The sequence below is a fragment of the Telmatherina bonti genome, assembly GCF_933228915.1.
Source record: "Telmatherina bonti genome assembly, chromosome: 23".
In the NCBI taxonomy this organism is placed as follows: domain Eukaryota; kingdom Metazoa; phylum Chordata; class Actinopteri; order Atheriniformes; family Telmatherinidae; genus Telmatherina; species Telmatherina bonti.
Genome location: NC_136632.1, coordinates 22,417,679 through 22,429,051, shown reverse-complemented (window position 1 = coordinate 22,429,051; position 11,373 = coordinate 22,417,679). Strand labels below are relative to the sequence as shown.

Genomic DNA, 11,373 nt, shown 5'->3' with positions numbered 1-11,373 from the left:
ACCCTCAGCCTGAATAAGTGCCCCACTTCATTTGTAAAACATCCGTGTGAATGATACAAACTGCCACTTCTCCCGTCTAAATCTCTTCCTCTCCCTTTCCCAACAGGCCTCACCATTCACGCTCCTCAGAAACCTGAGCCGGCCAGATTGATGGGAGGATGGCTCTCATTTGAACTGGGAGAAAAGTGGCCAGTTTAAGGGCTGCTACTGTATTTTAAACCTCGCTGGTATTAAGGAGACTGATGAGCCTGGCGGCCAACGAGAGGCAGTGGTGACCCTCCCTCCTGGCTCCCGTTGGGAGAGTGAGAGGGAGGCAGAGAGGCAGGAGGGGGGGGATAAATCTGCGTGGTGGCGGGAATCGATCGTTTCTCCCTCCTTCTTCCTGTGCTATCTCATCTGCAGGAGCTGAGAGAGGCAGAGCGGTTTAAACGATCCTGACCTTGTCCGACATAAATAGTCAGAAAAGTCCACAGAGCAGATAGCTTTGTGTAAGGCTGAGGTGGGAGGAGGGAGGCAGAAAGAGGAAAGAGGGAGGGAAACGCGTTGAGATAAGAATAGCAGGGATGGAGGAGTGAATGAGATGCCCTGGCGTTGCTACATCAGAGTCCATGTCGCTCACACATACAAATGTCTTGGTGGGAAACAACCCGAAACCTCACTTCTCGTCTTCATCACATCTCTGCTGCCTTCCTTCTCCAGTAATGAAAAGAGGAGAGTTGAAGGGGAAAAAAAAAAAAATGTGGAGGGGTGGAACATCTTCCTTTTTGAAGCTCGCATCCCTCTTTCTGTGATTACCTGAGAGAAGGATGGAGTGATGGGAAGGAGTCAATTGGCTCCCCCGAACCACCATTCTGCACTCCTGAAGAAGACATGAGTGTTTTAAAGTAAGAAAGGAGCTCTTTTGTGCGTCTTTTCTTTTGAGTATAATGCCGCTGTACCTGACAGAGGCACTGCCCCGGGTAAAGGCACAAATCTCTGCCTCCATTGTCACCTGTTCCTCTAATCATTTTCCGCCCGTCATGCCACAATGGAGGAGGGTGATAACGATAACGAGGTGAAGCTAATACAGAGCAGCGGCAAGGCCTCCGAACACAATGTTCAGATGTCTTCACTCGTTCAAACACACACTCACACACACAGGTTAATGCAGAAATCCACTTGCTGATACACTCATTTTTTTCTTTATTCAGTTTCATTGTGGTGCCAAGTGTCAAATCTGCGACACACTTTGCAGATTTCTTCCTAAAACAAAAGAATAACTTAAAAAAAAAAAAAAAAAAAAGAGCTATTTACCATCTGGAAGACTTTCAGAAGGTCGTGGCTTGTAAATTTATGCAAAGTCGTGGTTTCTCGTCCTTATCTTAGGTTTTATTGCAGTTTGGGACATTGTTCTCCGTGATCTGAACCTCTTATAATCCTCATTGTAGCTACATCATCTGCACTTGTTGGTTTCTTATTTTATTGTGTTTCTGCGTGTCCTTATTGTGTCTTTTTACATTTTTATTTGTTATTTTACTTTTCTAATATCTATTAACCCAGTGGTTCCCAAACTTTTTCTGCAGGGCCCCCTTTTCATCAACGACAATAATGTCGAGCCCCCCACCAGTCACATGGACCACAGAAACATACTAAGAAATGCCTCTTTAGTTTTAGTGGCTGTATTGTAGGTAACTATAATTAAAACCATGTCAGTATTATTATCCATTCTTATGCGTAAGTATAAAACATTTTAAACCAGGAATCTCTGCAAATGACTTTAGGTGAGTGAAGTTTACTATGAGACAAAGCTGCTTTTCTAGATATGATAGTTTATTTCTAAAGTAACCTGCAGGCTTTCCTTTGTATTGAGGATGAAATGTACCCAAGTGGTGGTGGAACTTGTTTGGCTCCATACTTCATTATATTAGATGATAATATTTTGGTACATGCAAAAGACTGCATTCTCATTATTACCCACCATTGATTATTTTTATTACTGGTCAAGCATTAACAGATATGCTCCATCATAGTTTGGGTTTTTTTTTACTACTTGAAGTCTCTCTTGTTAATTTATCATAATTCCCTACGAGTACTTTTACAGATTTATCCAGTGTAAAATCTCCCAAGTTTTATTTAGCCTTGCCCCGCACGCCCCTGTGATAACACAGTTTCAGTTAAATACATGCAGGAGCCAAGGAAAGCTGGTGTCCGTGTATTTCATAACAAATTCTTCCCTTATCAGGGCTTTTACACCCCCCAGTTTGGGAACCACTGTGTTTCCCTGATTACTGCTGTAAAAGAAAATATTCTATTTATCCATACATCTTTCTGCCTACATACCAACCTACACCTTATTTCCTAAACTAAACCAACTTGCTTGTGTTTTTATAGACCAAATAACCACACTGCACTAGCAGGATCAATCGAGGATGTAAGGAGCGATATTAAAAAGGTTAAGCTGGAGAACAATGGTCCCTCGTCAGGTGCAAAAGGTCCTTTTTTCTGTTAGGTGAGGAAACAGACATTTAGCAATGAAAAACTAAATGCACAAAAAAAAAAAAAAAGAAAAAAAAAAAATAGCCCATGTTTGTGGTTTCTAGGAATATAAAAAGGAAAGATACTTTCCTGACCACTGGGTTTGGAAATGGTAACGTTTCATGAGTCACAAATATGGAATAAGAAGAGCATTGGACTGGTTAAAAATCAGTCATGAATTCACAATTGAAGGAAGAGATGATGCATTAAGAAACAGCTTTAAAATGTATAAAAAGTAGCATAACTGAATTAGATGAATGTTTCCATGGTGACATGTTAGTATGTGGATTCCCATTTTATAGAATTGGTGTTCACCCCGTCTATTTTCCGTGCTAGAAGTGATGTTTGAGAAGTGGAGAATTGTTTTCTACTCTTGTTAGTTTCCCAGCGACTCTGTAAACCTGTTTATTTCTGCTGTAAAAGTTGAGCATTTCACTGAAAATGGTTCTACCTCAAAAAGTCACATCTCACATGACATATCTCAGATTTTCTTTAAGTGCCCGGATAGTCATGCTTCATTTCTGCACATTTATCGTTAGTTGTTTTCAGAATCTGTGGTTAAGTTTTTGTTTCAAAGATGAATAAACATTTCGGACCAGCTAATTATAAAAAAAAGACATTCGGCCTAACCAAAGTCTTTCAGGCCTGCAAGTCTTCTGTCCAACTTCATTTGGATTTCACAGCAAAGCTATTAAACAATGTGACCTGTATTCGTTTATTTATCTGAGTTAACTTTTGCAAACATTTGGACGGACATAGTGGGAAAGTTAAGCTGTAAAGAAACTGAGAATAAACCACAGTGAACTGTCTCTTTGGGTCAATAAGCCTTTTAACTGAACTTCCTGTTTTCCATCCATCCTCCTAACAGAACCCTGCTCTCATTCCAACAAAATAATCACCACAAAATCTAAACAAAAACAAACATCCTCATCCATCCAGAACCCTGCACCCAGGAAAATTCCTAAACTTGCCATCGAAACTTTTCAAGATTTCCAAATGACACCCCCCCCCGTCTCTCTCTCCCTGCAGCCCCTCTTTCCTCACCCTTTGTCCCCCACCTTCATGTGATTTTAGATTGCCTGGCATCACCAGCAAGGGGGAGATGAGAAGGCTCCTGCTCTCTGACTGCGTTTATCAGAGTCTGGCATCGCTGTAATTTCAGTGTTCAGATGCAATCGCTCCCAACTCCCCTCAGGAGTAAACAATAACAAGCTCAAATACAATAGACAAACAAGGTCTGCAGGACATGTATGCACACAGATATGGGCACACACAAAAGCATACACAGTAATAAATCCAAACCACAAGAACCTTCTGGTTTCTGTCTATATTAGGCAGGAACTGTTGCTAAAGACCGAAAACATCTCACTGCACTGAGCAATGACATGACAAACCACATGATTGAATTAAACCGGCAGCCATCAGATCATTTATCGAATCTGACTGCATTTTGTCATTTTACTGGGGCAAGACTTATTATTGTATGCAGCTAAAAGACATTATTTCATGTCTCCACACTGAAAACTGTCCGTTTTAAGTGGATTCAGATTGTAGCATGGGACAAATAAACCCTACATTTCTTATGAGACAGCACAACCTGGTGGGAGTTAAAAGAACAACCTTTCCTTCATTACCACTGCTGAATGTGTGGAAATGCAAAAAAAAACCAAAAAACAAATGTTTATAAAAATTACCAAAACTTTTTAGTAAATCTTAATACTTTAGTTTTGGAAGAATGACAAACGTATGACAATTTACTTTTGGCCACGATGGCAAAGAACGTTTAGATTAAATTGAGATTCATACAATGCAATGTAAATTTGTGACTTCAGAATTCAGTTTAGGGTCATAAACTCAGGACTGGTCAGCAACTATAATTACTGAGTTTAAATTCTCTCAACTGATAAATCTGTTTTCACTGTCTGGAGAAGTAGAGCAGCTAAAATTCTTACGACTGACAATATTCTGAGATAATCCATTTAAGGTGATTCATGATCACATAACATCACATAAAGCTTGTATTGTATGGAGCCATTGTAGTGCCATTAAAAGAAACAATTTATCTTTCATCCTGAGCTCTCTCCAGTCAGTAAAAGTCAGTCCAGTGTTGAGTCATCTGTCTCTTTTCCTGTCTTCCTCCAATAACATAAGGCAGTCACTGTATATATTCAGAAAGGCCAGTATGTCAATAGCCAGTTGCTGCTACGTGACACAGTGTGTAAAAAGAAATAGACCTTTAATATGAAGCAGCATCCAGGAAGGAAACGTTATGATGCAGTTTCTCAGATTAGGGGCGCTGCAGGCAATGATAGCTCAAGGAGTGAATACATTAAGTGTCTCTGTGCCATCAAAACAGAGTCAAAAACACATATTTGAGGTCATAATGTTACACAGTACTACTCCAATATGTAGTGAACAAAACAGGTTTCCAATTAAAAAGAAAACAAGGTAAGAAAAAGATGTTGAACAAACCTGCTTTGCAATAAATCATTTACATCTGCAAATCAATCAGGTTAGATAAAAATCTATCATACAAATGAAATGGAGCATCTACAATATTTACTTTCCTATCAAATGCATGTAATGCAACACTCACAGTAACAGAACAGTGGTTTTCATCCTATTTTCCCCAAGAACCCCCTTCATGCACCTACAGTACTGTTGACCACTGTGTTAAAAACTATTCTTGGTTTTCTGCTGTTAGCTGGTCACGATAAATTGATTCATTTTAGCTAATTCTTTTACTTTGATAAAACCAAATTTAATCCAGTTACCAACATGTTGCTTAACCTAAAAACACAGGTTCCTTTTACCACATTGAAACAAATGCAAATACACGTCAAATTGTTTGATTTAATTGAAATCACACTGGTGCTTACGGACCCCAGATTGGGCTCTATTAATATAACCTCACTTTAGTCAAAACAGTGACAGTCAAGCACTGCTGCTTTTTTCAGTTGCCATGGTTACGGTCCTATAAATGCAAGTTGTCTGTTTAAAAGTTAATTTTTTAATTTTTTTAATTTTTTTTTTTTACAGCCCCAGGTACTCTTAAATATTAAATATCCTTAACAAGTGGTTACATACACAAAGATCTGAGCATCGTGCAACTTGTAAATAGCTAGACAACACTGGCCAATTATCCAACTGTCAACGCTGCCCATTTATATCTGGCTGTCCTTAGAAAACATTCCAAACAACTTTATTGGAGCACAACACGTTAGTATAGTATAGTATATCCATTTTCTGCCTGGGCTGCACTAGACCAACGAAAAGGACCGTCAGTATTTTGAGAACACGCTACATGAATAGTTTTGAGATTTGATCACATTAGATCTACTTTGAGAAGCACTGGCCTTCAGCTTTAGGAGTTTTATCCGATAAAATACAAAAAAAAAAAACAGGCACTGAAATTTGACAAACGTGACAAATCAATCTCAGTTATTAGAATTTATTGTGAGGAAAACAAATACAGGGACTGATGAAGAGGTGACATTTCTCTGTAAGAGGTTTATTTTCTCCATATATTTTACAAATAGAAGCATTAATGTTCATTTAGACCGGACGACAACATGTCCCAAGTACTTTGAAGAGCGGAAATGGAAAAGACGCCATCACCCGTTTATCTGTAAAGAAAGAAAAAGAAAAAAAAAGCATGAGAATACTAAAGAAAAATCTCAAAAGTGGTGCAGACCTGGTCTGGTGAGTCTACAGTGTAAAGCTAAAGAACATCTAATCTGTTGTGTCTAAAAGCTAAAAGTATCTGAGGAAAGACCCCTACATTTAACTCTACTGCACCGTTACCTCCTCAGTTCAGACAAGCCTCAGTCCCTGAGTTCAGCAGAGGGTGAGGAGCAGCAAATCAGGTCAGAGCACAGAATTAGTCATGACATAATGTTACAGCTTTGAAAATTTAAGACACTCAAAGCTGAGAACGAGGAAAAAAACAAGCAAGGTTCACAAGAAGTCAGAAAGTTAGCGGAAAGAAGGGGAATCATAATGACAGGTTGAGTAAGAGGAAAAATACACATGTGGGGGAAAGAAGATAGAAAAAAAAAAAAAAAAAGGTGTAGAATTGGAGAAGATGAGGTGGAGATAGCGAATAAGATTGACGACATGATGAGTAACTTACAGAGCAGCAGCTCCGGAGATGATCTCAATGAGCTCCTTGGTGATGACGGCCTGTCTGGTACGGTTGAAGGTGAGGGTCAGCTTGTCAATCATCTCAGCTGAGGAGAGAAGAGAAAAGTCAGTGTCAAATATAAATCCTCATTATGATTTAAAAAAACAAGAATAAGGATCAGAAAAAATTCCTGGGAAGCAAAAAACATTTTCTTTGACAAAATCAGCCTGCGTTCTGCTGCTTCTTCACATCAGAGGCTTTTTCGGCACAAAAAACAGATAGTTCACTCCATTTGTCAATACTACTTTTTAGTTTGATCAATTATTTTCAAAATTCAACAACTGAGTCCTTCCTGCTTTGCTAAAAGCTGAGTTAAGAAGCAAGATTTAAAGATATTTTCCAAAAAGCCAAATGTTAAATAAAACAAAGTCATAACAGCTTGTGGGCTGCTTGTCAATAAACATTAAATCCTCAGGTCTGCATACCGAGGGGGAATGTGAGCTTTCTCCATTTCCAAGCAAATTGCTCAAATTTTAGACAACCAGACAAAGAAATCTAAAGCCCTTTTCACAGTGAAAATATGTAACAAAAGAAATCTCCATCTCAGCATCACTGTAACCAACTATCCTTTCAAAAATAACAAAGTACTCCGATTATGTCAGAAACTTGGGATTTTAAGAAACTTTCACTATCTTTTAGCACCTGAGAGGTAGTCGGAGTTACAGCTCCTGCATCATGTAGCTGAATCAGACGCCTCTCAAAACAGTTTTGCAACACAAGTGTGAACAATTAAAAGCCTAAAAATTAATCAGTTAATCCCAGTCTTCCCAGAATATTAGGGAAAAATGGAATTAAATAATTCAAATCACCTTTTTTGTTTTGACAGGATTGTGAATTACAAATTATTTTCCATCTTTTCTCATTTTGCAAAAACAAAAACCTGAAAACTCAAAGTTGGAATGTCATCCATTTCTCAAGTGAGCTCAAATTCATGTCATTTTCAAGTTCATTCATTCATTACAGATAAACTGGTATGGGAAAATACAGAAACTGGGTAAAACACCTTGTGTTTTTTTTCACTATAAGATCAACTGTCAATTTTACATATTTATTAAACTGGCGAGCTAAAACTGCTCCATAAAAAAAGTCCACTGATGGTTTGTTCACGACAAAACAGCAAAAAGATTCCAAGTTCATTACGTAAAGTGCCTTTTTGCAACTTTGTGTAAACTACAGTCGTCCGAGTCAGTAAACCAATGCAGAGGTCATACAACCAAAACCATCTATTCCCAGTGGAAGCAACTCAATATGGTAACAGTTATGCTGCCAATCCCAATCCTAATTCCTGTTATTACCTCCTAAATTTCCCTGTTATTCATCCATATCACTTTAAGACTTTAATAACTGGAGCTCAGGTCAGTTTTCTGTTTTTAAATGTTTCCATTTTTAAAACAAATGCTTGCATGTGATTGGAAAAATAAAATGTTAAATGTTACGCATGCCTGGAGTATCAGTAAAATCAGTCCACAACTAGCCCCACCATCCCCCTCTCAGGTGTCTTTAAGCATGCAGTGTGTTTTGGGGAAGAAGGGCAGAATCTTACAGGCATTCTTGCTAGCGCTGTCCATGGCAGTCATTCTGGCACTCTGCTCGCTGGTGGAGGACTCCCTCAGAGCCAAGTACACAACGTTGACCAGAGCAAACTCCTGGTAGTTCCTCAGCACATCGGCATCAATGTCATCATAGATGCCCATGTTTTCTGTTGGAAAAGAGATGAATGATCAGCAACTCTGACTATCTTTGTGCTGAAATGATTTGAATAAAATGACAAGCACTACCTGAGTTAGCAACTGTGTCTATGGAGAACAGTGGTTTCTGGTCAATCTTGTATGAAATAACAGACCTGCACAAGGACAACAGCTTGATTCATTTTTATGATTTGAACATCTTAAAAAAAAAAAAAAAAATTAAGGCATCTTCTGTAATATTTCACTTAGATCCTAATTGAATGATAAAGAAGGTAAAAAACAAAGCCTCATACCTGAATCTATTGAAGATGACAGAGCCCTGGTCGAACTCATACCCATGGTTAAGAAGTTCAGTAGCAATGATGGAGGCGTCGCCAAAGCTGGGCGGCTTGCGGCCAACTTCCTTGCAATTCAGCATGATGTGCTTTCCGTGAGTTCTAATGAAATCCATAAATAAGTTAAAGTCTTGAAGCTGTGCACTTTCACCCAGATATCAGCTAAATTTAACAGACTTGAGGACATATCTGAAGCTCAGAATTTAAGCTACAGCAACAAAACTACAATTCAATTTACAAAAAAACAGCAGTGATAAGACTGGGAAATCTGGGGCGTAATCTTTATTCATACCTGTGCAGGAGGCCTCTCAGCTTGTCTCCGACATTGACAACCATCACCTCCTTGCCAGCGCCAGTAAGGTTAGCGATCTCATGCTTAATGGCCTTTGCCACACCAGAGTGGATGGCACCACAGAGTCCACGGTCTGAGGTTACACCGACAATCAAATGCTTGCCAGCCTTCTCCTCGGGTGCTTTGATTTCAGCCTTCTCATACAGGGCTGAGACACAAAGGAAGGGTGAAAAATTAAATTTTCATCAAATATAAGAAACTGAATTGAGCCCAGTATACAACAAAGGCATACCCAAAGCACCGGTGCCATAGACACGTGCAGGTTTCAGCTGTCTCTCAGCACGAGCATACTTGGCAGCAGCCACCATCTTCATTGACTTTGTGATTTTCTGAATATTCTTGATGGACTTCAACCGGATGGTGACTAAAGAGAAATAATATCTCAATTAATTCAAAAACAGTTTTATTTGTACAACTACAACGCATACGTAAGGGCATGTCTGTCACACACACACACACACACACACACACACACACACACACACACACACACACACATCTGTGAGCTGTCTGATACTTATATTACAGTGTATCATCTTCTGAACAAAAACTAACAAGACAGTTAACTTTTTGGAGCAACTTTTCCATTTTTATATAAATCTTTTATATTATACAGAATTTAAGAATCACAAAACCTTTATAGTATAAATTCTGGGTAAAAGTTGTTCAAGTTTTGCAACCGAACTGCACTAAAATACACATCCAAGTGCAAGATCTGACTGAAATATCATCTTTAAACTCAAAAACAGTAGTGCAAGGATTCATATGCACATATTTATGGAAAAATAAAACATGTTTTGTAGATTGCATCTTACATAGAATAGGTGAATCCTAGCATTCACAGAAATCCATTCACAAAAAGCACCACATTCAGGCAGAAACTGCTAGAAATAATGGTATAAAATGTTTTCATTCCACGATTCAAGGCTTTTCTGATAATATTTATGTCTGTATTTCAGATTATTGAGTCGTATACAACAATACTTACTGTCCTTCAAGGTAGCCATGTTCCTGACCTGCCCACTGTGAACAGAAATCAGACATATGTGCATTTAGTGTACAAATAACATGCTACAGTTTTGTTCAAGAGGTTAAATATCAACATAAGCCTATATCTATTAAGACACGTAGAATAATTATTTAGAAACTGTACAACAGAGATATTGCAGCAAGTGAGCTAGCATCATTTAGCCTAAGCTAATATCCATGACTATAAATAGCTTTAAAAGTTTGCCAACAGCTTATTTTACCATTAAATATATTTAGAGAGAAACTATTTTCTTGCAACCTCCAGTACAATGTAAAAATAAAGAAAGAAAAAGTCTTAGCATGTAATCTCAGGTCAAATAGCATTAGCAGCTAGCCGGTTCTGCTGTCATTCATTAGCCGCGGCCTGCATCTTAGCACGTCCTTGCACTCAAAAACTGTGTTACCATGCAAAAACTAAACAAATTATTTATTTCACATGAATATACGTGGTTCAGGGCCGAAATACAAACAATAGTGACGTAAATGTTACAGAAACGTAAGTATTTACCATTGTGGGGAGAACACCAACGCGCTGGTCCTGGCGAACATGGTTAGTCCTATGAAGGTCAGACACGCAGGACTGCGCAGGCGCAAGTTAAAGTCAAAATGGATGTACGCTGCCTTCAGGGACTTCTCAAAAAATGTAAAAAGCCGAACCCGAAATAATGTTCACGGTTGTTTGTTTTATAAAAGAAAAAATATTTTTATAGTCAAACATGTCACGTGCAAAGTGTAAATTATTGATTAAAATACAGGATTAGTACATTCTCCGTTTTAAAAAAAAAAAAAAAAAAAAAAAAGTATTAATTTGCACAGGAACACATTTATTTTACTTGGTTGATTCCTCCCCCCCCAATCAATTGATACATGTACAATTTTTTAAAATCTCAAATTAAATTTTTTACACTCGCCGTTTTTTGAAGTATCTTGAATGTCAACAGGAAATTATTCATCATGTTTCTCCGTGAAGCAGCGTGAAAACGGATCACAAACATTTCAGCTCAGCAGTCGAAATTGACTTGCCTCCCAGCGTCTTGTATGAAGCTCTCTGTAGAATTACTCTTTTTTCCCTTTAGTAACTAATTAAAACCATCCATGTATTTTACAAACTGCTTTTTCTACTTGTCGAAGCTGACTCTCTCAGATAAAACAAGCACTTTGAGTTTCTCTGAAACTCAAAGTGCGTCCTAAAAGATATAAGACACAAACACGCACAAAACTAATTACGTAATTTCCAAGCTTACGAGGAGCTCGTAAATGTAGCAAGTGCTA

At 38.3% G+C, this 11,373-nt stretch overlaps 1 protein-coding gene across 2 annotated transcripts; it reads right to left on the bottom strand.

Moving 5' to 3' along the window:
• Positions 1-5,949: 5,949 nt before the first annotated feature.
• On the bottom strand, positions 5,950-10,696 carry atp5f1c (ATP synthase F1 subunit gamma; the record flags this gene model as incomplete). Of its 2 annotated transcripts, XM_079263480.1 has the most annotated exons (9): positions 10,610-10,696; positions 10,061-10,095; positions 9,305-9,436; positions 9,013-9,220; positions 8,679-8,822; positions 8,476-8,540; positions 8,241-8,396; positions 6,647-6,743; positions 5,950-6,140 (listed from the first exon to the last, which is right to left on the bottom strand). In XM_079263480.1, the coding sequence occupies exons 1-9, from the start codon at positions 10,648-10,650 to the stop codon at positions 6,137-6,139; spliced, it is 882 nt and encodes a 293-aa protein (XP_079119606.1). In that variant the 5' UTR covers positions 10,651-10,696. The 2 variants fall into 2 exon arrangements, with proteins under 2 accessions (XP_079119606.1, XP_079119607.1); XM_079263481.1 differs by lacking the exon at positions 5,950-6,140 and having other exon boundaries at positions 6,643-6,743.
• Between the last annotated feature and the right edge of the window lie 677 nt (positions 10,697-11,373).